Consider the following 26,230-nt stretch of genomic DNA (forward strand, 5'->3'; position numbering starts at 1 on the left):
CCTCAACAAAGAAGGGCATCCTCCCCCCCTCCACCACTCACATAATGAGTCACTCCCCCTGCACCACACAGGCATGAGGGTAACCAGACCGTCACACCCTCAGCCCCCCTACCCCTCCCCCTCACACCCCCACTCAGAACCCCCCACTCAGCCCCCTCCTCCCTCAGACCCCCCCTCAGACCCCCCCACCTCAGACCCCCGCTTAGACCCCTCCTCTCTCAGACCCCCCCCATTCAGTCCCCTCTTCCCTCAGACCCCTCACTCAGCCCCCCTCCTCTCTCAGACCCCCCCCATTCAGTCCCCTCTTCCCTCAGACCCCCCTCACAGACCCCTCCTCTCTCAGACTCCCCCCCATTCAGCCCCCTCTTCCCTCAGACCCCTCACTCAGCCCCCCTCCTCTCTCAGACTCCCCCCCCCCATTCAGCCCCCTCTTCCCTCAGACCCCTCACTCAGCTCCCCTCCTCTCTCAGACTCCCCCCCCCCCAATTCAGCCCCCTCTTCCCTCAGACTCCTCCATTCAGTGCCCCTCCCACCTCAGACCCCCATTGAGACCCCCTTCAGGCCACACGTCTTGGCAATGCCTATGGCGCACTGTCCCGGCACCTTGGTCCCTAGGGGGTCAAGGAGGAAGGTTCAGTGGCCATTTGCCCCTGGGCCACTGCAAGGCTGCAGAGGCTGGGTCCCTCAGCAGTCTTGGGTGGGCTGCAGGCAAGGGGTTAACCTCGCCACTCTGCCCCCCCCGGGATAGGGGTCTCGAGGCTGGACTGCCCCTTCTAGACCTGACAGTCCTGAAGATTGCTCCTGGCATGGTGATTTCAGGCAGTCCTGTGATCAACATCTGCATTCCTGCCTGATAGCTATAAAAATGTTGAAGTGGCCAGGCCACTTTAATCTCCATGCCCCTGGCAACATAACTGAGAGGATATTGGGGGGGTGTTTGTAATACCTGATGGGATTTATCAGTTCTAGATTATTCCATTTGGTATGGAGAAGGAACCAGCAACTTTTCAAAGACTGACCAATAAGGTTATTACAGGAATGAGTCAATGTGCTGTGTATCATGATGACCTGGTGGCTTTCAGTGAAATAGAATCGCTAAAGTGCAGAAGGAGACCATTCGGCCCATCGAGTCTGCACCATCTCTGTAGCCCTGTACCATGGCTAGTCCCCTAACCTAAAAAACTTGGGACGCTAAGAGGCAATTTTAGCACGGCCAATCCACCTAACCTGCACATCTTTGGAGTGTGGGAGGAAACCGGAGCGCCGGGAGGAAACCCACGCAGACACGGGGAGAACGTGCAAACTGCACACAGTCACCCCAAGGCCGGGTCCCTGGAGCCAAGGGGCAGCAGTGCTAATCATTTGTGCCAAGGTGCCACCCCTTGTGGGAGGGAGCATTTACAACGTCTAAAAGAAATGTTTGAATGACTACAGGAAGCTAATTAGGTGGTGACCTTGGCTAAGAGTGAATTTGTGAAAACACAAGTTACATATTTAGGCCAGATGTAAAAAAAAAAGCTATTGCAGAATTCCTCGTACCTTCAACGAAAAGGGAAGCTTTGAGAGTTCCGGGCATCAGCAGCTTTTACAGAAATCTCGTGCCAAACTTTTACAGTATTCACATGAAACTCCACTGGACAAATTTAAATTTAAACATCAGAGTGTCAAAACGTATTCAACAATTTAAAAGTTTTTTTTTCCAAGTTTTAAGTTTATTAGTGTCACAAATAGGCTTACATTAACACTACAATGAAGTTACTGTGAAAATCCCCCAGTCCCCACACTCCGGCGCCTGTTCGGGTTACACTGAGGGAAAATTTAGCACGGCCAATGCACGTCTTTTGGGCTGTGGGAGGAAACCGGAGCACCCGGAGGAAACTCCGCACAGTCCGGAATTGAACCCGGGTCCCTGGCACTGTGAGGCAGCAGTGCTAGCCACTCTGCCGCCACATCTACTTCCTGATGCGCTGTCAAGCATTTAAAATTCAAGGAGAATTGGACATTTTAAAACCTGAAGAAATGACACAGCGAACTTGTGCATGTTATCATGTTAATGCATCTGTATTATAATGCAATAGTTTAGTGTGGAAATAGTAATTAATGCAAAAGTTGCTGATGAAACTGCCTTTTTGAATTGTGACAGTTGAAGGTGGTTTGTGGAAAACGAGTCCTTCTTTTACAGTACCATTGTTATGTTGTATTGAAGCACCTCAAAGAGCAACTTTATCTATGTAGACAACTTAAAGACCATTGCACCATTTGATTTTGATCTGTTTTATTGTCACATGTATTAGTACACAGTGAAAAGTATTATTTCTTGTGCACTATACAGACAAAGCATACTGTTCATAGAGGAGGAAAGGAGAGAGTGCAGAATGTAGTGATACAGTCATAGCTAGGGTGTAGAGAAAGATCAACTCAATGCGAGGTAGATCCATTCAAAAGTTTGACAGCAGCAGGGAAGAAGCTGTTCTTGAATCGGTTGGTACGTGACCTCAGACTTTTGTATCTTCTTCCCGAAGGAAGAAGGTAAGGACCTTTGTGAAATGTCTGCAGATTCTTTGAGTGTATTGAAGCATTTCAGAGTGCAACATGATGTAGAGAACCTGAATAAGACTAAAGAAATTTGGCATGTCAGCTACGACTCTCACCAACTTTTACAGATGCACCATAGGAAGCATTCTTGCCGGTTGTATCACAGCTTGGTATGGCTCCTGCTCTGCCCAAGATCGCAAGAAACTACAAAGGGTCGTGAACGAAGCCCAGTCCATCACTCAAACCAGCCTCCCATCCATTGACTCTGTCTATACTTCCCGCTGCCTCGGCAAAGCAGCCAGCATAATCAAGGACCCCACGCACCCCGGACATTCTCTCTTCCACTTTCTTCCGTCAGAAAAAAGATACAAACAGCTTCTTCCCTGCTGCCATCAGACTTTTGAATGGATCTACCTCGCATTAAGTTGATCTTTCTCTACACCCTAGCTATGACTGTAATACTACACCCTACACTCTCTCCTTTCCTTCTCTATGAATGGTATGCTTTGTCTGTTTCGCAAGAAACAATACTTTTCACTGTATACTAATACATGTGACAATAATAAATCAAATCAAAATGATTATTGGATTGTGTGATGGCCACTTTGAAATGTTTGTAATGTTCTTTCAGATATTTTGTGAATAAAGAATATTTTTACGAGAAAAGGAAAGTTAATCTCCTCAAGGACATTTAGGGATGGGCAATAAATGCCAGTAATGCCCACATCCTGTGAAAGATTTTTCAAAAATTCTCCCTTTCCCTCAGTTCTATTCCCGAAGGGGAAAAGTTGCAGATCATTGCACCCTCTAACCCCCTTCAGGTCTTCACAGCTCCTCTCTGCACAAATTCCAGCTCTGTCGAGAGGATTTTCCAATGCAACTTTTCCAGGACACACTGCCTTTAACAGGAGATGATGGAGAAGTTGTGATACTAACCTGACCCCTCTGCTGCTGGGAGCATCTTTGCTGAAGATAAGGCTGACTCTCTTCAGCTGGCAGACATACCTGCCCACTCCATTCTGCAGGACACTCTGCAGGAAGCGGCTCGCAGTCCCTCTCGCCGTCATGTCTCCCTCTTTCAGAGCACAGTGTCACAGGAAGCGATTTATCCGTGCAGCACTCAAACCCTTCCGATTGCAATCCTCTGTCTCTTCTTCCACATTAGAAGCAAGCAAACTACCTTTTGTTAAAAAAAACAAAGTGTATGGTACAGCAAACTTTTCAATGCAAAATTAAAGAAACAAAAGGGTGGTAAATATTGCAAAAGATATTAATAGAGGGGAGAGGGGGGTAGTTGCAATGGGGCTGGTTAGTGAAAAAAAAACAGCCTGCAATCCACACAGTGGGCAAAGGGATGCACTTTTGCTACTTTGGTTGGCAGCGCGAGGCAACATAATCCCCAGGCCAAGATTCTAAATTCCCAGGCCAACGTTCTGAATCCCCGGGCCAGGATTCCAAATCCCCGGGTAAGATTCTAAATCCCCGGGCCAACGTTCTAAAGCCAGGCAGCACGCGCCGCCGACCGGACCTGCGAGTTGTTACACTGTATTGCTTGTTTGCTACACATGTGAAGCCAGTAGCTCCCTGGTCCCCATGAATACATGCGGATTGTGTGTGTGTAGCTACATAACGAAGCTCTCTTGTCCCGGTGCCCGGGCTGCATGAACTGGCGCTGGGCCATTGCAATGCATTCAGTAAGAAGCTGAAGACAGCAGCCGATGGCTTATTGAAGAAATGAGACCAGCAGCAACCCCGGCGTTGCTAACGTTATAACCGCTACAGGTAAGGTGACCGGATCGAGCAACCCCCCCCCCCCCCAAATGTGGTGTGAAGGTGATCGCTTTTAATTGTGCATTCATGCAGCAAGATAGTGCATTTGCTATTTGTCCTCAATCCATGATCTTGCTAAAATGTGTTGCAGTTATCGACATTAGAAAATGCTGGAAAACCTTAACCTGGATTATATGGTGTATAAGAGGGGGTGGAGCAGAGTGCACAAGGTCAGTGCTTGGCGGGAGTTAGGAGAGATTGCAACAAATTTTTCTGATAGGTGGCCAGACCTGTGGGTCTTTTTCCAATTAGCAGTCAGTGACTAGTGGGGTTCCAGGACCCCAACTGTTCACTATGTATTAATGATTTGTAAGAGGGAACTTAATGTATTATCTCCAAATTTGCAGATGATACAAAGTTGGTTTGATTTATTATTGTCACATGTATTAGTACACAGTGAAAAGTATTGTTTCTTGCGTGCTACACAGACAAAGCATACCGTTCATAGAGAAGGAAAGGAGAGAGTGCAGAATGTAGTCTTACAGTTATAGCTAGGGTGTAGAGAAAGATCAACTTGGGTGGGAGGGTGAATTGTGAGGAGGATGCAGAGATGCTTCAGTATGATTTTGGACATGCTGAGTGTGTGGAAATATGCATGGCAAATGCATTATAATGTGGATAAATATGAGGTTATCGACTTTGGTAGCAATAATAGGAAGACATTATTATTTGAATGGGTGTAAATTGAGAGGCGGATTCTCAGTGAGACCTTGGAGTCCTCATGTGTCTGAAAGTAAGCACGCAGGTACAGCAGGCAGGAAAGAAGGCAAACGGTATGTTGGTCTTCATAGCAAGGGGATTTGAGGACAGGGATAGGGATGTTTTGCTGCAATTGTATAGGGTGTTGGTGAGGCCACATCCAGAGTATTGTGTGCAGTTTTGGTGTCCTTATTTGAGGAAGGATGTCCTTGCTATAGAGGGAGCACAGCAAAGGTTTACCAGGCTGATTCCTGAGATGGCAGGTCTGTCATATGAGAGACTAAGTCGGATTATATCGGTTATTAATCGGTTAGAATTATATTCACTGGAGTTTAGAAGAGTGAGAGGGAATCCCATAGAAATTTATAAAGTTCTAACAGGATTAGACAGGGTAGATTCAGAAAAAATGTTCCCAAAAGTGGGGGAGTCCAGAACTAGGGGTCATAGTTTGAGGATAAGGGGTAAACGTTTAGAACTGAGGTGAGGAGAAATTTCTTCACTCAGAGGGTGGTGAATGTTTAAAGTTTATTTATTAGTCACAAGTAAGTTTACATTAACACTGCAATGAAGTTACTGTGAAATTCCCCTAGTCGCCACACTCTGGCGCCTGTTCGGGTCAATGCACCCTAACCAGCACATCTTTCGGAGTGTGGGAGGAAACCAGAGCACCCAGAGGAAACCCACGCAGACATGAGGAGAATTGTGCAAACTCCGCACAGACAGTGACCCAAGCTGGGAACCGGACCCAGGTCCCTGGCGCTGTGAAGCAGCAGTGCTAACCACTGTGCTACCGTGCCGTGTGGAATTCACTACCACAGAAAGTAGTTGAGGCTAAAACATTGTCTGATTTCAAGAAGAAATTAGATATAGCTATTGGGGCTAAAGGGAGAAGGTGGGATCAGGATATTGAATTCAATGATCAGCCATGATCATAATGAATGGTGGAGCAGGCTCGAAGGGCTAAATGGCCTTGATTTAACTCCTCATCTGAAACCAGTATTTCCGACTGTGCAGTACTCCCTCAGCTCTGCACTGGAGCCAGCCTTGATTTTGTTTTTCGTAGAATCATGGAAACCCTACAGTGCAGAAGGAGGCCATTCGGCCCATCGAGTCTGCACCGACCACAATCCCACCCAGGCCGTATCCCCATAACCCCATGCATTTACCCTAGCCAGTCGCCCTGACACTAAGGGGCAATTTAGCATGGCCAATCGTGCAAACTCCACACAGACAATGACCCAAGCCAGGAATGGAACCCGGGTCCCTGGCGCTGTGAGGCAGCAGTGCTAACCACTGTGCTGACATTCTGTAGTGGGTCTTGAACTCGGAACCTTGTGCCCGACACTAAGCTGCTTGTCAGCAAGGAGGAGAATCCTTATCTCTCCCTCGGCTTCCAAACGACTGGAGCTTCATTGGGCTGCCTGGGACACGATGGGCTGAAGGGTCTCTTTCTGTGCTGTGAAACTCTATGACTAAACCAAGGAGCTGGAGGCTAGGTGTACAAAGCCTAAACCCATCTTTCCATACATCTTCAGCTGTTCTAAGTTCAGATTTTGGAGTTCTGGTACTTAAACCGTGATCTAATTCAGTGGCAGTTCAGGCTTGAGGGGCTGAATCTTAGAATCCCTACAGTGCAGAAGGAGGCCATTCAGCCTCTCAAGCCTGCCCCGCCACTCATTAGGATGATGGCCGATTCTTCTTGTCCATTTTCCTGCCCTTTCCCCATAAGCCTTGATTGCCTTACTGAGCAAAAATCTATCTCGGCCTTAAATATACACAAGGCCTCTGTCCCCCATCTCTCTGGTCCTATGATGATGGGCGGCCCGGTGGTTGGCACCGCTGCCTCGCAGCGCCAGGGTCCTGGGTTCGATTTAGCATGGCCAAATCCACCTACAGCAACTTCCTCGTTAGTGCAGAGATTAGTATCCCTGCCTGTCACACGGGAGACCAGGGTTCAATCCCCTGACTGGGAACTGCCAAATTCCATGGCAGCGCAGGATGGCACGGTGGCACAGTGGTTAGCATTGCTGCCTCACAGCGCCAAGGACCCGGGTTCGATTCCCGGCTTGGGTCACTGTCTGTACGGAGTCTGCACATTCTCCCCGTGTCTGTGTGGGTTTCCTCCGGGTGCTCCGGTTTCCTCCCACAGTCTGAAAGACGTACTGGTGAGGTGCATTGGCCATGCTAAATTCTTCCTCAGTGTTACCTGAACAGGTGCCGGAGTGTGGCGACTAGGGGATTTTCACAGTAACTTCACTGCAGTGTTAATGTAAACCTACTTGTGATACAAATAAAATAAACTTTTTCTTTAAACTTTATAAACTTTAAACTTAATTCCTCCCCCATATTCTTTAGTATTAATGGGATGTTCGAACTATCTTCCACCGTAAAGATTGATGCAACATATCTGTTTAACTCCTCTGTCATTTCCTTGTTCCCTGTAACTATCTCCCCAGATTGATTTTCTAAGAGGCCAATGTTCACTTTGACCTCTCTCTTCCTTTTTATATATATTTAAAGAAACTCTTATTATCAGTTATATTCTCGCTAGTTTGCCCTGACGGTTTATTTTCTCTCTGTTATCTTTCTCGTCTTTCTTTGCCGAATTCTGAGTGTATTCCAGTCTTCAGGGCTGTCTCTGACTTTTGCCTCCTCATCTGCTTTTTCTTTCAACTTAATCATCTCCTTAGCCTTCTTGGTTAGCCATGGTTGGTTTGTCCCTCTCTGAGCACCTTTCCCTATAACCTTTCTCTTCATTAAGTCCAACGGTAGCACAGTGGTTAGCACTGCTGCCTCACAGCGCCAGGGATCCGGGTTCGATTCCCGGCTTGGGTCACTGTTTGTGTGGAGTTTGCACGTTCTCCCCGTATCTGCGTGGGTTTCCTCCGGGTGCTCCGGTTTCCTCCCGCACTCCAAAGATGTGCGGGTCAGGTTGATTGGCCATGATAAATTGCCCTTAGTGTCAGGGGGATTAGCAGGGTAAATGTGTGGGGTTACGGGGATAGGGCCTGGGTGGGATTGTTGCCGGCGCAGACTCGATGGGCTGAATGGCCTCCTTTTGCACTGCGGGGATTCTATGATCTTATTGAATGGCGGAACAGACTCAATGGGCTGAATGGCCTACTTTTGCTCCTGTGTCTTATGGTCTAAGTTCGGCTTAAAACTTACCTCCTTGACTAAGCCTTTGGACACTTGTCCTAACAAGCCCTGTGAGACTTAGACATAGAACAGTACAGCACAGAACAGGCCCTTCGGCCCACGATGTTGTGCCGAGCTTTATCTGAAACCATGATCAAGCTATCCCACTCCCTATCATCCTGGTGTGCTCCATGTGCCTATCCAATAACCGCTTAAATGTTCCTAAAGTGTCTGACTCCACTATCACTGCAGGCAGTCCATTCCACACCCTAACCACTCTCTGCGTAAAGAACCTACCTCTGATATCCTTCCTATATCTCCCACCACGAACCCTATAGTTATGCCCCCTTGTAATAGCTCCATCCACCCGAGGAAATAGTCTTTGAACGTTCACTCTATCTATCCCCTTCATCATTTTATAAACCTCTATTAAGTCTCCCCTCAGCCTCCTCCGCTCCAGAGAGAACAGCCCTAGCTCCCTCAACCTTTCCTCATAAGACCTACCCTCCAAACCAGGCAGCATCCTGGTAAATCTCCTCTGCACTCTTTCCAGCGCTTCCACATCCTTCTTATAGTGAGGTGACCAGAACTGCACACAATATTCCACTTAGTGTGAAAGTTTTACCTGAGCATGCCCCCGTGAAGTAACTTGGGGTGTTTTCGCCATCTTAAAGGCGCTATGGATGTGCAGTTTGTTGCCGTTTTTGTTTTAACTCTCTTGTTCTCCCCTCTGTACAGAGAACATGTTTTACTGTGGCTGCAGAGCGGCCAGTGGGATCCTGCAGGGATCGAACCTGTCACGAAGATGGTATAGCATCGCGGTATTCACCCGCTGGCAATGGACTGTGCCGCCGGTTAACCCTGGGAAGGAAAAGTCCCGTATGATGTTGGCGTGGCTGAGAGGCCCCCTGCCCGCCGCCCCCCTCAGCGTCACCCCCTCGCTGCGTTTCTGCACCAAGGGGACTGTCAAAGGCAAGAACTTAAAAGCCGACCTCGTGTCTGCCTTCTCTCCGGTGACGGTGACGGAAATCCGGCAGTACCTCCGCTCGAAGGGCATCCCGTTCCACGACGGGTACAGCTGCCTCCACGTCCCCAGTCTGTTCGTCGGGCGGGTGTTCGACACGGGCAAGGCGGAGAAGGAAACCTTCACCCTCTTCATCGACAAGACCACCGGCCAGTTCCTGTGCAAGGAGACCCTGCTGGAGGGCAGCTGGGAGGACTTCCAGGACTGCCTGGAAGTGATGCAGAAGGAAGGGCGGGACAACCTGGGCCCCGATGTGCTGCTGAAGGTGCCGGAGAGCGACTGGGAGCTGAGCGAGCAGGAGATGGACCTGAAGGAGGTTCAGCAGATCTGGAACAAAGCGATGGCCTTTGCTGACGTGGAGGATGAGGAGGCGCAACTGGTCAAAGCCATGTTTGGGATCACAAAGGTTCCCGACCTGACTCTGAAAAAGCTGAGTGTGAAGTACTTCAAGCCCACCAAAAGCTTGGTGTTCCCCTGGTTTAATTGGAGGGATTCGAGCCTGAAAGGGTTAAAGCTGCTTTCAGCCGAACAAGATGGCCGCCAGGTCAAGTATGTGGCGAACACCCTGCCAAAACCCAGCAGCTATCACAACCTCTTTGGCCTCCACGTCCTGACGAGGAAGGATACAGCGCTGGTCCTGACCGGGAAGGAAACGGACTGCCTCGCGGTGACCACCGCCACTGGCCTGCCCTGCGTCTCCCTGCCCAGGGGGGTGAGCTGCCTGCCCCCCTTGCTCCTGCCGTACCTGGAGCAGTTTAAGAGGATCACCCTGTGGCTGGGCAGTGACCTCCTCTCCTGGGAGGCCTCCAAGATCTTTGCCCGCAAGCTGAACGTGAAGCGGTGCTTCCTGGTGCGGCCGGGTGACCATCAGCCTTGCCCCCAGGAGGCTCTGGCCCTGGGCCTCAACCTCGGTAAGATTGTGAAGAGTGCCATCCCTGCCAGTCACAAGTCCATCATCTCCTTCCGCCAGCTGCGGGACGACGTCTTTGGGGAGTTGGCCAACGTCGACCAGGTCTCCGGCATCAAATGGCAGAGGTTTCCTGATTTGAACAAACTCCTCAAGGGGCACCGCAAAGGGGAACTCACCGTTTTCACAGGTATTGTAGCCGCGATCCTGAACGCCATCACAAATCTCCGTCACACCCCTGCTGGCGAATGGATATCTGCACATTTCCATTTGGTCATGAGCTTGCTTGCCGAATGCATTCTTTTTTGTTAGGCCGCACTTAAGAGTATAGAATTCAATTCTGGTCGCCAGGATGTGGAGGCTTTGGCGAGGGTGCAGAAGAGGTTTACCAGGATGCTGCCTGGATTCAAGGGTATGAACTATAAGCAGAGGCTGGGCAAACTAGGGTTGTTTTCTCCGGAGCGGCAGAGGCTGAAGGGAGACCTGATTGAAGTCTATAAAATTATGAGAGGCATAGATAGGGTTGACAGTCAGAATCTTTTTCACAGAGTTGAAATGTCTAATAGTAGAGGGCACGCACTTAAGGTGAGAGGGGGGAAAAGTTCAAAGGAGATGTGAGGGGCAAGTTTTTTATACAGAGGGTGGTAGGTGTCTGGCGCTGGTGGTGGAGGCAGTTATGATAGAGGCGTTTAAGGGGTTTTTAGATAAGCACACGGATATGTAAGGAATAGAGGGATACAGACCAAGCGCAGGCAGAAAGTTTAACGTTTATTTATTAGTGTCACAAGTAGGCTTACACTCACACTGCAATGAAGTTACTGTGAAAATCCCCTAGTCGCCACAATCCAGCACCTATTTGGGTACACTCGAGGAGAATTTAGCATGGCTAATCCATGCTAAACCCGCACATCTTTGGACTGTGGGAGGAAACCGGAGCACCCGGAGGAAACCCACGCAGACACGGGGACAATGTGCAAACTCCACAAAGACAGTGACCCAAGCTGGGAATCGAACCCGGGTCCCTGGCGCTGTGAAGCAGCAGTGCTAACCACTGTGCTACCTGTGCCCCAGGGAATTAGTTTAATTTGATGTCATCCTTGGCACAACATCGTGGGCCAAAGGGCCTTTTCCTGTGCTGTACCGTTCTATGTTTTCACAGCCTCCAGAAGTGCTTTTACAACCGATGAAGTCACTGTCGTAACTTAGGAAATGTAGCACCCAGTTTTCGCACAGCAAGCTCCCACAAACAGCAAAAATCCGATGACCAGAGAGTCTGCTTTCAGTGAGGTTGAGTGAGGGATGGATATTGACCAGGACTCCAGGGAACCTCCCCTGCTCTTTTTTTTGAAATACTGCTTTGGGGATCCGATACCCTCACCTGAGAGCACAGAGCCTGGGGATTATAGTGTCACCTGCAAGGTGGTGCCTCTGACAGTGCAGCACTCACTCTGTCCTGCACTGGACTGTCCGCATAGATGATGACCCAGAGGCGACTGGGCCACCACTGAGTAATGATGGCAACCTGGGTGGGTTGAGTTAGGGGTTCTTAGAACAAGAGCAGGGTTTAGCTAAAAGTAGTTCCCAAACTTTGGGCGACATGGTAGCACAGTGGTTAGCACTGCTGCTTCACAGCTCCAGGGACCTGGGTTCGATTCCCGGCTTGGGTCACTGTCTGTGTGGAATTTGCACATTCTCCTCGTGTCTGCGTGGGTTTCCTCCGGGTGCTCCGGTTTCCTCCCACAGTCCAAAGATGTGCGGGTTAGGTTGATTGGTCAAGTTAAAATTGCCCTTAGTGGACTGAGATGCGTAGGTTAGAGGGATTAGTGGGTAAATATGTAGGGATAAGAGTGTAGGGCCTGGGTGGGATTGTGGTCGGTGCAGACTCGATGGGCCGAATGGCCTCTTTCTGTACTGTAGGGTTTCTATGATTTCAGAACCTAGCCTGGAGTTTAAGGGTGAATTTTCCCATTCCGCCCACCACGGGATTTGGAGCGGGCGAGGGGCGGACCACGGAAAGGGATTTTCCGGTTTCAGGGCGAACGTGGCCAGAAAATCCCGCATTAAGAGTCAGTTTGGTACAAATATAATTTGGAAACATTTGCGTACAGATTTTAGGCTAATTTAAAGTAGAGTTCCTATTCTTCTATTAACTGAAACTGAATTATTGTCTAAATGTGGTGTGGGTCAGTCACTCACTGTCCCCCCGCCTTCAGCTGCGGTTAGCCTGAGTAAATATGTACAGCTTCCCCATCCTGCCATGAGCTTGTGTTTTCCCTCGGTAGCACAGCTGTTTTGGACCCACATTTTCTGGCTCTTCCCACTGGCGGTAGAGGGTACGGTACAAGCAAAACCCTGTGGATGTCGGTGGGACCTGGCGAGCCTGCCGCTGGCCAATGGCAGGTCCCTTCCACCGGCGGAAAATCCCGCCCATAGAGTCAGAAGGTTGTGGGTTCGAGGCCCACTTTGGGACTCGACCTAGACTGAGATTTCAGTGCGGTACTGAGGGAGTGCTGCACGGCCCACTGTGTCGTCTTTTACATGAAACCGGGGCCCCATCTCCTCGTTCATGTAGATAACATGACCTTAGGGGACTGAGGTTTAAATGCCCAATCCAAAAGCACTCGCTCAGTGCAGCACGGAATGTTATTGGCTTACGTTTTGTGCTGAGTTCTTTGGAATGGAACTCAAAACCACGACATAGAAATACAGCAAATAGAAGCAAGAGTAGGCCCTTCGAGCCTGATCTGCCATTCGTTTTGATCATGGCTGATCATCAAATTCAATATCCTGATCCCCCCTTCCCCCCCATATCCCTTGATCCCTTTCGCCCCAAGAGCGATATCTAATTTCTTTTTGAAATCAGGCAACGTTTTGACCTCAACTACTTTCTGTGGTCGTGAATTCTACACATTCACCACCCTCTGGGTGAAGAAGTTTCTCCTCACCTCAGTTCTGAAAGGTTAACCATAGATATAGAAGCAGAATTAGACCATTCGGCCCATCGAGTCTGCTCCTCCATTCAATCATGGCTGATATAATTCTCTTCCCCGTTCTCCTGCCTTCGCCCCGTAACCCTTGATCCCCTTATTGATCAAGAACCTTTCTATCTCTGTCTTAAAGACACTCATTGACCTGGCCTCCACAGCCTTTTGCGGCAAAGAGTTCCACGGATTCACCACTCTCTGGCTGAACAAATTCCTCCTTATCTCAGTTTTAAGGAGCGTCCCTTCACTCTGATGTTGTGCCCTCGAGTTCTAGTCTCTCCCACTAGTGGAAACATCCTCTCCATGTCCATTCTATCTAGCCCTCTCAGTATTCTGTAAGTTTCAATTAGATACCCCCTCATCCTTCTAAACGCCAACGAGTACAGACCCAGAGTCCTCAACCACTCCTCATATGACAGACCCTTTGTTCCTGGATCATTCTTGTGAACCTCCTCTGGATCCTTTCCAAGGCCAACACACCCTTCCTTAGATACGGGGCCCAAAACTGTTCACAGTATTCCAAATGGGGTCTGACCAGAGTCTTATACAGCCTCAGCAGTACATCCCTGCTCTTGTATTCCAGCCCTCTAGAAATTAATGCTAACATTTACCCCTTATCCTCAAACTATGACCCATGTTTGAGGTTGAGTTGGAGATCAGTACGGCGCTGCGTTTGTCCGTCGGGGCTCAGTGTGGTGGGGATCGGGTAACCCGTGGCAACCGGCTGTGATCAGGCCTCATCATAAACCACCTGCCTTTCTTCTCAAACAGGCCCTACAGGCAGCGGGAAGACGACCTTTATCAGCGAGTGCGCTCTGGACCTCTGTATCCAAGGGGTGAACACCCTGTGGGGAAGCTTCGAGATCAACAACGTCCGGCTGGCCAAGATCATGCTGACCCAGTTTGCGATGCAACGCCTGGACGATCAGCTGGAGAACTACGATGAGTGGGCCGACAAATTTGAGAACCTGCCGCTTTTCTTCATGACGTTTCATGGGCAGCACAGCATCAAGTAAAGTATTCGGTGATCCGGATAAACTACGGCCTGTATTTATTTAGCCTCTTTAACATGTCCCAAGGTGCCTCACAGGAGAGTTATTAAGTAAAATGTTACACCCAGACAGGAAATAGGTAACTGACCGCAAGCCAATTGGTGAAATATGAAACTAGAGGCTGATACCTTCCTTGACGATAGGTTTATTTACAGAATGCTGTGTTACCGGTTTCCTCCCACACTCCAAAGATGTGCAGATTAGGTGGATTGGCCGTGCTAAGTTGCCCCTTAGTGTGTCAGGGGAAGCAGCTTCCACACCCTTTCACACAGCTCGTTGCAACTCTACTTAACCATAGAATTCCTACAGTGCAGAAAGAGGCCATTCGGCCCATTGAGTTTGCACCGACCCTCTGAAAGAGCATCCCGGCAAGGTTGTCCCCCTCGCCCTTTATCAAATCTCTCCTTAACCTTCCGGGCTCTCAGGAGGACAATCCCAGCTTCTCTGGTCTTCGCGCGCACGTCTCTGCCGCGAGACGGGAATGGGGACAATGGTGAAAAGGCCGGCTGGTGGAGTGGAGAACGGTTTAAGGAACTGGGCGTGTTGAACCTAATGGGAGGTTTCATGTTTGTCATGGTCTTTGATCCAGCCCTAGCCAGCGTCTCTCTGCAGCACTGCTTTATATAGCCTGACGATCGGTGCGACTTTAACGAGGTTTCTCTCTGTTGTGTAGGTCAGTTATCGACACGATGCAACATGCAGTGTACATGTACGACATCAGCCACATTGTGATAGACAACCTGCAGTTCATGATGGGACAGGAACATCTTTCTGTTGACAAGTAATGATTCCTCTTTTGAAAGAAAACACGGGACAAATCGTGATGTCGATATCTTGTTCTTTTCTACAACCCTTGCATCGAGATTTTAGCACCCGCCCTATATCGCACGTGTTCTCTCGAGCTGTATATTTTATGTCGGTGTCCTTCTAAAACCTAGTGGAAACTGCCTTAATCGCTTTTCCTTGGTCTCCTCAACCCCAAAGATTTCCCCATCTCTGCTCAGAATGTATCATTTCTTTGATTTATTGGATGTGGGTGTCACTGGCTGGGCCAACGTTTGTTGCCCATCCCTAATTGCCCTTGAACTGAGTGTCTTTATCAGTCATTTCGGAGGGCAGTTAAGAGTCAGCCATATTCAGATGGTGAAATTTGAATTCAGTAAAAATCTGGGATTAAAAGTCTTAACGATGACCATGAAACCATTGTCGATTCCCCTAAAAACTCATCTGGTTCACTGATGTTCTTTAAGGAAGGAAATCTTACCCGGTCTGGCCTGCATGTGACTCCAGACAGCGACCTGCACATCCCATAAACACGTAGAAAAAGATGGGAACACAGTTTGACAGATCAGGAGGATTTGTTGCTACTTGAAGTTCTAAGTCTGGCCACTGTGACCCATTGAGACCCCACACCCCCAAATCCCTGCATCCTTAACTTTGTTTCACTCCTGTATTCCATCATCCTCCACAACTTCGATCAGCACCACCATTTAAAAAAAAATATTATCATGGGATGTGGGCGTCGCCAGCATTTGTGGCCCACCCCTAATTGCCCCTTGAACTGAGTGGCTTTCCCAGATCATTTCGAAGGGCAGTTAAGAGTCAACCACATTGCTGTGGGTCTAGGATCACGTGTAGGCCTAAGATCACGTGTAGGCCAGACCGGGTAAGGACGGCAGATTTCCTTCCCTGATTACAGCAATCACTGATAGTTCCATGGTCCCTACCGCAGGGACTAATTAATTGAATTGAAAGTCTGCCAGTGGCCGTAGTGGGATTTGAACTCATGTTCACAGAGCATTACCCTGGGTCTCTGGATTACTACAACAGAGAATCTCAGCGGGCCTGACAGCATCTGTGAAGAGAGAATAGAGCCAATGCTTCGAGTCTGGATGATCCTGGGTCCCGATCCAGGGAACACAGAATAAGGGGTAGGTCAGACAGGACTGGGGGGGGGGAGGAGGAATTTCCTCATTCAGAGGGTGGTGAATCTTTGGGATGCTGTGTCCCTGAGGGCTGTGGAGGCTCAGTCATTGAGTATATTTAAGACAGAGATGGATAGGTTCCTAGATATTAAAAACATCAGGGGTATGAGGATAGTCAGGGATAATTGCATACTGAGGTAGAAGATCGGCCATGATTTAGTTGAATGGCGGAATTGGATCTATGGGACGAATGGCCTACTCCTGTTTCCTATGTTTCTGGGAACAAAGGAAGAGAAGAAGGCCATTCAGCCCCTCAAACCTGCTTTGCCATTTAGTTAGATCAGAGTTAACCTGTAGTCCGTTTTACCTACGATAGCTCCACATTTCTAACATGACAAAATTTATCAATCTCCGCCTTGAACCTTTCAATTGACCAACTGCGCACTTGAGGCCGGAGAGGTCCAGATTTCCAGTAGTCTTTGTGTAAAGAAGTGCTTCCTGACTTGACCTCGCCCCAACTCCACTTTTAAATTTATACCCCTCCCTTGTTTCTGGACCTCCCCCACCCTTCCCCCAAGCTCGAGGAGCAGAGAGAACCCCGAGTGACTGGGCAAGTGTTTCCCTGTGGTTTCAACTTGCATGAACTAAAATGCTGTCTTCACACCCCAGGTTTTCTGCGCAGGATTATATTGTTGGGACATTTCGGAAGTTTGCTACAGACAACAGTTGCCACGTGACCCTCGTCATCCATCCCAGAAAGGAGGAGGACGACAAGGAACTGCAGACAGCTTCAATCTTTGGAACAGCCAAGGCAAGTTGGACGTCACAAAAAAAAAACATTTAATTTCACAAAGGGGTCGTGAGCTCGGTCAGTGACGATTTGCTGTGAATCACCGACTGTGTCTCATTCCTCCAAAATGTTTGCTGCCCATTTCATGACTCGTACCAAATCCCATTCACCTAACATCACCCACCACCGCCCCCGCCACCCCCCAGAACTCACTGACTAACATCGGCAGCTGGCTCTCTTGTGTACAGATCCCTCTTCCCCCACCCTCAGCCATCTCTGCAGCCCGCAACTCCCTGAGATCTCGCTACTCCTCCCCCTCTGGCTCGTCATTCCCTCCCTCCCCGCACCCCCTCCACCCCATCCCTTGCCAGAGGGGAGTCGGTGCTTCAGCTGCCTGGGCCCTGCACCCCCCCCCCCCCCCCCCCCACCATTTCTCAGACCTGCCCTCCCCTCTCCCGCCATTTGGCGCAACCTCCGCTCCCTTTTCCCATTTTGTCCGACAGAGCTGCCGGTGAGCCCCTACCCCGCTGGCCTGTCCTGGAGCCTCTGTTTCCCCCCCCCCCCCCCTCCACCCGCCCATTATCAACACTCCCTCAGAAGGTGACAGGCTGGTCACCACAACCCTCCCACCCTGAATGTGGTCTCCCGCACCCGCGAGTCCAGCTCCACGATCCGTCCTTGGTCTAATCAACATTGGTATCACAAAATAAGCCTCCTGTGCTAACAACACCACTGCAAAGAGGGTCATGTGAAATTGCCATTGCAATTTGGGCAGTGTTAACAGAGCTAGATTCCTCATGCTTCCAACTAAAATTCCGTTTCCTTCCTGACCTTGGTCTACATGTTTGTTGTCCCTGTGTCACCTCTTTTTGAAAGAGCTTTTCACATAATTCCATTTCTTTTCACTTGCCCCAATGCTTTTAAGATGATTTTTGATCCAGTATTAATCCCCTTTAAGAGCTCTTCTGGATTCCCCGGGCTTTCTGATTGGACATTCCATATCCTAAAGACACAAAAAAACCCAAATTCTCCCCTCAGTCTACCTTCGTTTTTCTGGTCATCGATCTTCAATTGATGCCCTCTATTTACCTAATCTCCTGCCCCCATGGAAAATAATTGCCCCCCACCCGATTACCTCATGAAAACCCTCTTGATGTTTTCCGAATTCCAAAGCGTTTTTTCCAGTCTGGATTTAATATTTTGAGGTTGAAGGTGTCCCTGACCTTTAATCCCATTGGGCAGCACGGTGGCACAATGGTTAGCACTGCGGCCTCACAGCGCCAGGGACCCAGGTTCAATTCCAGCCTCGGGTCACTGTCTGTGCGGAGTCTGCACGTTCTCCCCGTGTCTGCGTGGGTTTCCTCTGGGTGCTCCGGTTTCCTCCCACACTCCAAATATTAGTTGGCCGTGCTAAATTGCCTCTTAGTGTCCAAAGATGTGCAGATGAGGTGGATTAGCCATGGTAAATCGCCAGTCGGTGGCACAGTGGTTAGCACTGCAGCCTCACAGCGCCAGGGATCGAGGTTTGATTTCCAGCTTGGGGCACTGTCTGTGTGGAGTCTGCACATTCTCCCCATGTCTGCGTGGGTTTCCTCCCGGTGCTCCAGTTAAAGTAAAAAAAAGTAAAGTTTATTTATTTTTTCACAAGTAAGGCTTACGTTAACACTGCGATGAAGTTACTGTGAAAATCCCCTAGTCACCACATTCCGGCACCTGTTCGGGTACACTGAGGGAGAATTTAACATGGACAATGTACCTAACCGGCACGTCGCTCGGACTGTGGGCGGAAACCAGAGCACCCGGAGGAAACCCACGCAGACACGGGGAGAACGTGCAGACTCCACACAGACAGTGACCCAAGCCAGGAATCGAACCCGGGTTCCTGGTGCTGTGAGGCAACAGTGCTCACCACTGTGCCACCGTGCCACCCAATTTTCCCCACAGTCCGAAAGATGTGCTGGTTAGGCGCATTAAGAACATAGAACATAGAACAGTACAGCACAGAACAGGCCCTTCGGCCCACGATGTTGTGCCGAGCTTTATCTGAAACCAAGATCAAGCTATCCCACTCCCTATCATCCTGGTGTGCTCCATGTGCCTATCCAATAACCGCTTAAATGTTTCTAAAGTGTCTGACTCCACTATCACTGCAGGCAGTCCATTCCACACCCCAACCACTCTCTGCGTAAAGAACCTACCTCTGATATCCGTCCTGTATCTCCCACCACGAACCCTATAGTTATGCCCCCTTGTAATAGCTCCATCCACCCGAGGAAATAGTCTTTGAACGTTCACTCTATCTATCCCCTTCATCATTTTATACACCTCTATTAAGTCTCCCCTCAGCCTCCTCCGCTCCAGAGAGAATAGCCCTAGCTCCCTCAACCTTTCCTCATATGACCTACCCTCCAAACCAGGCAGCATCCTGGTAAATCTCCTCTGCACTCCTTCCAGCGCTTCCACATCCTTCCTATAGTGAGGTGACCAGAACTGCACACAATATTCCAAATGTGGTCTCACCAAGGTCCTGTACAGTTGCAGCATAACCCCACGGCTCTTAAACTCCAACCCCCTGTTAATAAAAGCTAACACACTACAGGCCTTCTTCACAGCTCTATCCACTTGAGTGGCAACCTTTAGAGATCTGTGGATATGGACCCCAAGATCTCTCTGTTCCTCCACAGTCTTCAGAACCCTACCTTTGACCCTGTAATCCACATTTAAATTTGTCCTACCAAAATGAATCACCTCACATTTATCAGGGTTAAACTCCATTTGCCATTTTTCAGCCCAGCTTTGCATCCTATCTATGTCTCTTTGCAGCCTACAACAGCCCTCCACCTCATCCACTACTCCACCAATTAACTGTGCTAAATTCTCCATCGGTGTACCCAACCAGGCACCGGAGTGTGGCGACCAGGGGATTTTCACAGTAACTTCATTGCATTGTTAATGTAAGCCTACTTGTGACACTAATAAATAAACTTTTAAACCAAATCTTCTTGCTTTTCGGTATTTATAACTTGGGACTGTTGGTTTTTCTGAGATGATGGGGTTTGTGGGGAAGGGGGGGGGGGGGTGTACAGAAAATGCTGAAACCCCCTCACATTGTCTCTCGTCTCCCAGGCCAGTCAGGAAGCTGACAACGTGCTCATTCTGCAAGACAAGAAGCTGGCCTCGGGTCAGGGCAAGCGCTACCTGCAGGTGGCGAAGAACCGCTTTGACGGAGACCTGGGCATCTTTCCGCTGGAGTTCAAGAAGGCCTCTCTCACCTTCTCGCCCGTCAAGGGGCGTGCCAAGCTGCGGAAGGTGAAGGAGGATGACGCCACCCCAGAGCAGTCTGGGAAGTCCGGCAACGCCAAAGAGAAAAAGTGAGGTCGGCGGAGGGGGTCCCTCTCCCGCGAGAGGGGGAGAGTCGTCATGGACACCACGGGCCTGGACTCCCCTCTGCTCAGGTTTTCTGCTGTTTTAACACTGCGGGATCGCTGAGGTCAGCTGTGCCTCAGAGGCACACAGAACTTTTTAAAACAAATCAGGAGACTCGGGATTGCTTAAGTGGCAGCTAATATTGATCTGCCTTCAACCTAAACCTGTGCTCTGTCCCGCAGACCTACCCAAAGACCCTCCCAAAATTATCCCTCCAAGCGAGTTGAAGGCATTCACTTTGTTCTGGAGTTTGACGCCTGTCACAACCTCAGGATGTCCCAAAGTGCTTTACAACCAATGGACGACTTCTGAATTGTCATCACTGTTATAATTGTTAGAGTTTACCCTAAACACGACAATGAGAGGGACAGACTGAATTTGGAGTTCACAGGATTGATGTGTGCCAACTAACTGACTGACAAAGAAAAAACCATTATGATGCTTGAAATTAAATGTCCTTTTTTTATTATTCATGGGAACCTAACTACGAGATTTATTGACTGAATACAGCCTGTTTCTAAACCCACAATTTTATAATCTTACATCCCCGTCAACTCCAGTTTCAACTTTATAAAAAAAAAAGCCATTTGGAAATGAGGAGCTAAATACTGCGGATGCTGGAAATCTGGAATGACAACGGAAACTGCTGGAAACATTCGATGGGTTAGGCGGTATCTGTGGAGAGGGAAACAGAGCTAACCGTTCCGCTCCATGATTTTCCTTCGGAACGGAATGTAGGAAAGATCATTGACTGACCTACAACAGGAACTTACTTCCTCACTCCACAGAAACCACCTAAACTGGCAACCGTGTTCAGCATTTCCTCTTATTTGAAAACTGAATTCTTTCTGGATGTGCCCCTTTGTTGTGTGTGTGTATGTGTATGTGTGTGTGTGTGTGTGTGTATGTGTGTACACATGTATGTGTTTGTCTCTATATGCATGTGTATGCATCTGTGTGTGTGTATTTGTCTCTGCATGTGTATGTGTATATGTCTTTGAATGTGTGCATGTATATGTCTGTCTCTGTGTGTCTCAGTACAGGTCTGTCGATCTGCGCATGTATGTGTGTTTGTATGTCTGTCGTGTGTGCGTGAGTTTATGTCTGCATGTATTTTCATATTTGATTTGATGCTGATGTGATTTATTATTGTCACATGCGTTAGTATACAGTGAAAAGTATTGTTTCTTGCGCGCTATACAGACAAAGCATACTGTTCATCGAGAAGGAAAGGAGAGAGTGCAGAATGTAGTGCTATGTGTGTGCCTGTCTTTGAATGTGTGCGTGTATATGTCTAACTCTGAGTATCTAGTTCTGAATGTGTGTTTGCGTGTATATGTGTCTCTGTATGTGCGTGTGTATATGTCTTGTCTCCTGTGTGCGTGTGTGTCTCTGAATGTTTCTGTCCATGTCTATCTGTATACGTGTGTGTGTGTGTGTATGTGTCCTTTGTATGTTGTGTGTGTATCTGTCTATGTAGTATGTGTGCATGTCCCAGCGGAGATTCTAACTTCACCAACTACCTCCATGTTTACCAAAGCACACAATAGTTCCTCTGTTGGAGCCTGGAGATTTTTTTTAATGATGATCTGAAAATAAACTCCATCCTGTTGACCTGCCTTCGGGCAAGAGTGACAGGAGGAGGCCTGGGCATTTCTTGCTGCTCAAGGAATGGATTTGCCCCTGACTGCATCTGTCGATGTGGCTGGAATGCATTGAATTCTGCTTCCCATTCCTATCACAGTGGCTGTGAGGCCTATCGACTGCTCACTGTTGCTGTTTAAGGCTGTATAGTTGTTTCCACCCTGAATCCTGTGATAGGTGCGACCGCAGTAACCATGTATATACATCTAAGGATCATGGAAGTTCTGAAGAGATGATTAATGTTTGCGTTCAACTTCATTCGAATTATTTTTGGTGTTGAATTTTTTAAACACTGTATCATGTTTTATTTGCACTGTGCTGCTATGTGTTAGAATGAATTGTACAAACTCTATTACCAAGTTACTTTGCCTATAGGAATTTTACTGTAGTCCATGGATTTCTGATGCCACTCTTTGTTATAAAATGAAACAAAATCCACTGCCGACTTTTAAAATTCTTTGGAACTGTAGCGCTTTGTCACCAATGTAAGGTAACTAATATATCCAACCAGCAAATCAGGAGAAATATCTTGACCTAAAAAGGATGGTGAGAATCTGAAACTCTATGCCAAGGAAGAACCATAGAATCCCCACAGTGCACAAGTGAGCCATTCGGCCCATCAAGACGACACCAACTCTCCAAAAGAGTATCTTACCTAGGCCGCCCCCCCCCCCATAGCCCCACACATTTACCATGCCCCCCCCCCCCCCCCATAGCCCCACACATTTACCATGGTTAATCTATCGTCTCGGGACACTCTGGGGCAATCTTACCATGAGGTGGCCAATCCACTTAACCTGCACATCTTTGGACTGTGGGAGAAAACCGGAGCACCCGGAGGAAACCCATGCAGACACGGGGAGAACATGCAAACTCCGCACACACACACACACACTGACCTGAGGCCAGAATTGAACCCGGGTCCCTGGCGCTGTGAGGCAGCAGTGCTAACCACTGTACGCTCAACACTGAGGAGGTGAGTTAATGTAACTACGTTCGAGGTGAAGCAGGCTGAGGGAGAAAGGAATGGAGGATCTATTGATAGGATTAGATGGAGGAGGATGAGAGAAGGCTCGTGTGTGAGCTAACATTGACCCGTTGGTACAAATGGCCCGTTGTGGTGGAGAATGTTATGCAATCTACTCCCTCTCCACCAGGTGGGGCTAAATCGCTTACAATTGAGAAATCCAAGCTAAAGGGAAGGATTATTTTTTATACTCATGGCAGAGGGGCTTGGATTTTACACTGTTATTGGCCTGGGCTGGGAGGTAAAATATGGTACAATGGGGGTGGGCAGGTGCTTAAATTTGGCAGCCCACCCGCTGCACGTAAACAAAAGTTTAAAATTTTATTTATTAGTCACAAGTAAGGCTTACGCTAACGCTGCAATGAAGTTACTGGGAAATTCCCCTAGTCACCACGCTCCGGCACCTGTTCGGGTCAATGCACCTAACCGGCACGTCTTTCCGAATGTGAGAGGAAACCGGAGCACCCAGAGGAAACCCATGCAGACACGGGGAGAACGTGCAAACGCCACACAGGCAGTGACCCAAGCCGGGAATCGAACTTGCGTCCCTGGTGCCGTGAAGCAGCAGTGCTAACCACTGTGCTACTGTACTGTCCCCTTAAATAACTAAGAGTCAATTGAGCTTGTTTGCAAGCCATTTAACCCCAATATTATCCTGCCCATAGGTTCAGCACAGGGCAGGTGTGTGGGCAGGATAATATTGGGGTTTTTAAAAGGGCAGCAAGAATGTGGGGGTGAGGGTGGAGCTTTCTTCTTTGGGTGGAGTGATACCCATTGCACATACACGGCACCCCCCCTTTCAACCCCCATCTGAAGACGGTGCCATCCCCTTCCCCACCTGCATTGCAAATCCACTCGAACAGCATCCCATCCCACCCCTCGTGGCCCTATCCCTCCCTGCCCAATACCCCTGGTTTGTCTGAGCCCAGGATCTGTTGGGGCTTTCACTCTGGGTCTGTTTGCAGTCCTGGCAGCACCCGGTAATGAGAGTTCTGGCTCTCCCTCCTGGGGGAGTGGGAGTCCCACACTGTCCTCGTTGTGGGACCCTGCAGCTTGTTATTGCTGTGGGATGGAGTCTTTTTTTTCTGACCGACCTTTTAGTCAGGGGGGTTAAATTAGTAGTAGCCACATGGCCTCCATTCCACCCCCCCCCCCCCCCCCCCCCGGCATTGCTAGTGCATTGTCCCCAGATATAGGAGCTATATTTAAGCTTTGGGTAGATCTGGACTTTCCTGCAACAACAGCTTGTATTTGTATAGCTCCTTTTAACATCGGAAAACATGGCAGTGTGCTTCTCCGGAGAGTTGCTGAGGCGGTGGAATGTAATATTTAGTGTGTGAAGATGCAACTTCTTGACACGGTTTCATCAATGGAAGAGATTGGTGGACAATGCTTTTGACACAAGAATGAAGAGTAGACACGGGAAACGTCGGGGTCGTTGCAATTGCAGAAGACAAATAAAATGAAGAGTTTACAGGAACAGGACATCTTTCACTGTGAGGACATTGAGGAGCTCCGTGTAATTCAGACATTGCACTGCTGGAGACTAGGAAACTCTCGGGACTAGAGGAAGTTGACTGCAATGATGCAGCGATCAAACAATGACGAGACGGAGTACAGGAATGAGATCGAAAATCTGGTGAACTGGCGCAGTGACAATAATCTCTCCCTCAATGTCAACAAAACGAAGGAGGTTGTCATCGACTTCAGGAAGCGTAAAGGAGAACATGCCCCTGTCTACATCAACGGGGACGAAGTAGAAAGGGTTGAGAGCTTCAAGCTTTTAGGTGTCCAGATCACCAACAACCTGTCCTGGTCCCCCCATGCCAACACTAGCCCACCAACGCCTCTACTTACTCAGAAGACTAAGAAAATTTGGCATGTCAGCTACGATTCTCACCAACTTCTACAGATGCACCATAGAAAGCATTCTTTCTGGTTGTATCACAGCTCACTTGATGGAGGAGCAGCGCTCCGAAAGCTTGTGCTACCAAATAAACCTGTTGGACTTTAACCTGGTGTTGTGACACTTCTTACTGTATCACAGCTTGGTATGGTTCCTGCTCTGCCCCAGACCGCAAGGAACTGCAAAAGGGCGTGAATGTAGCCCAATCCATCACGCAAACCAGCCTCCCATCCATTGACTCTGTCTACACTTCCCACTGCCTCGGCAAAGCAGCCAGCATAATTAAGGACCCCACGCATCCCGGACATTCTCTCTTCCACCTTCTTCCATTAGGAAGAAAATACAAAAGTCTGAGGTCGCGTACCAACCGACTCAAGAACAGCTTCTTCCCTGCTGCCGTCAGACTTTTGAATGTACCTACCTCGCATTAAGTTGATCTTTCTCTACACCCTAGCTATGACTGTAACACTACATTCTGCACTCTCTCCTTTCCTTCTCTATGAACGGTATGCTTTGGCTGTATAGCACGCAAGAAACAATTCTTTTCACTGTATGTTAATACATGTGACAATAATAAATCAAATCAAATCAAATGCTGTTACATGGACAACCGCAGCGACTATTTGATCCACGATCTGGTGACTTGCTCGAGGGCAGCTTGGTTGAGGATAGCTTGTCTGTCGAGACGCTGGGACAACGCCCGCTCTGTTTCAATTAACTCTGCTTGTTATCAGTTCCTTCCCAGAATCTGACAACATATTATCACCCTGCTTCTTCTGTAGTTATTACCTATGTTTACATTAGAAGTACAATGTTGTACCTACTCAGCGAGGGGGAGCACAGTGAGCCGCTGGTTGAAAAGTGGCGTAACCGCAGTAAAGGAGATGTGTCAGCATTCTGAAAACCTTTCAACCCATTCACCAGAAACCAATAACTCAGCACAAACATGGTTTTGAGTTTGCGACAGAAGGGATCGCATCAGGAGAAGAGGATGTCAAGAGGAGAAAAGCGTGTGCTGCTTTCTGTCTCAAAATGTATTTGGTTGTGTTAACTTGCCTCTCAGTCAGTGGGAGGTGGGTCCTCCACTTTGTTATCCTCGATTACAGGGTGTGAATGTTTGTTCAGTTTGAACAGAAGTGCAAAATGGAACAACCCAAACTGGGACCCATAAGCACGTGGAGGTTCCTGAGACTTATCGTCCCATATCTGAAAGCCTAGACAACTTAATCATTGGGCATTCAGCCCATCTTCTCTGTGCCAGCTCTTTAGAATCATATAATTGTTTGTTTGTTTATTTATTAGTGTCACAAGTAGGCTGACATTGGGGCGGCACGGTAGCACAG

General features: G+C 48.6%; 2 protein-coding genes across 5 annotated transcripts in view; one reads left to right on the forward strand and one right to left on the reverse strand.

The window, feature by feature from the left end:
• mrpl43 (mitochondrial ribosomal protein L43) overlaps nt 1–26,230 on the reverse strand; it is a 163,400-nt gene that overhangs the window by 25,326 nt on the left and 111,844 nt on the right. For 2 of the 3 annotated variants that reach the window (XM_078223169.1, XM_078223170.1), the window contains one exon: nt 3,472–3,715. In XM_078223169.1, coding sequence (XP_078079295.1) covers nt 3,472–3,602 — 131 coding nt within the window. In that variant the 5' untranslated portion in view covers nt 3,603–3,715. Of the gene's footprint in view, nt 1–3,471; nt 3,716–26,230 lie in introns of those variants that run through there. The other variant, XM_078223172.1, reaches the window with a different exon arrangement.
• On the forward strand, nt 3,817–22,391 carry twnk (twinkle mtDNA helicase). Of its 2 annotated transcripts, XM_078223144.1 has the most exons (7): nt 3,830–4,317; nt 4,457–4,535; nt 8,941–10,323; nt 13,889–14,129; nt 14,843–14,950; nt 16,764–16,905; nt 20,011–22,391. In XM_078223144.1, exons 3-7 carry the CDS (start codon nt 8,946–8,948, stop codon nt 20,257–20,259), a joined length of 2,118 nt encoding a protein of 705 aa, XP_078079270.1. In that variant the 5' UTR covers nt 3,830–4,317; nt 4,457–4,535; nt 8,941–8,945; the 3' UTR covers nt 20,260–22,391. The 2 variants fall into 2 exon arrangements, with proteins under 2 accessions (XP_078079269.1, XP_078079270.1); XM_078223143.1 differs by lacking the exon at nt 4,457–4,535 and having other exon boundaries at nt 3,817–4,317.

Source organism: Mustelus asterias, chromosome 11, assembly GCF_964213995.1.
Source record: "Mustelus asterias chromosome 11, sMusAst1.hap1.1, whole genome shotgun sequence".
Classification (NCBI taxonomy): domain Eukaryota; kingdom Metazoa; phylum Chordata; class Chondrichthyes; order Carcharhiniformes; family Triakidae; genus Mustelus; species Mustelus asterias.

Coding starts and splice junctions, on each gene's coding strand:
- twnk (XM_078223143.1), top strand. CDS start 8,946: ATGTTTTACTGTGGCTGCAGAGCGGCCAGTGGGATCCTGCAGGGATCG. Junction 10,324..13,888: donor GGAACTCACCGTTTTCACAG/GTATTGTAGCCG, acceptor CTTCTCAAACAG/GCCCTACAGGCAGCGGGAAG. Junction 14,130..14,842: donor CATGGGCAGCACAGCATCAA/GTAAAGTATTCG, acceptor TCTGTTGTGTAG/GTCAGTTATCGACACGATGC.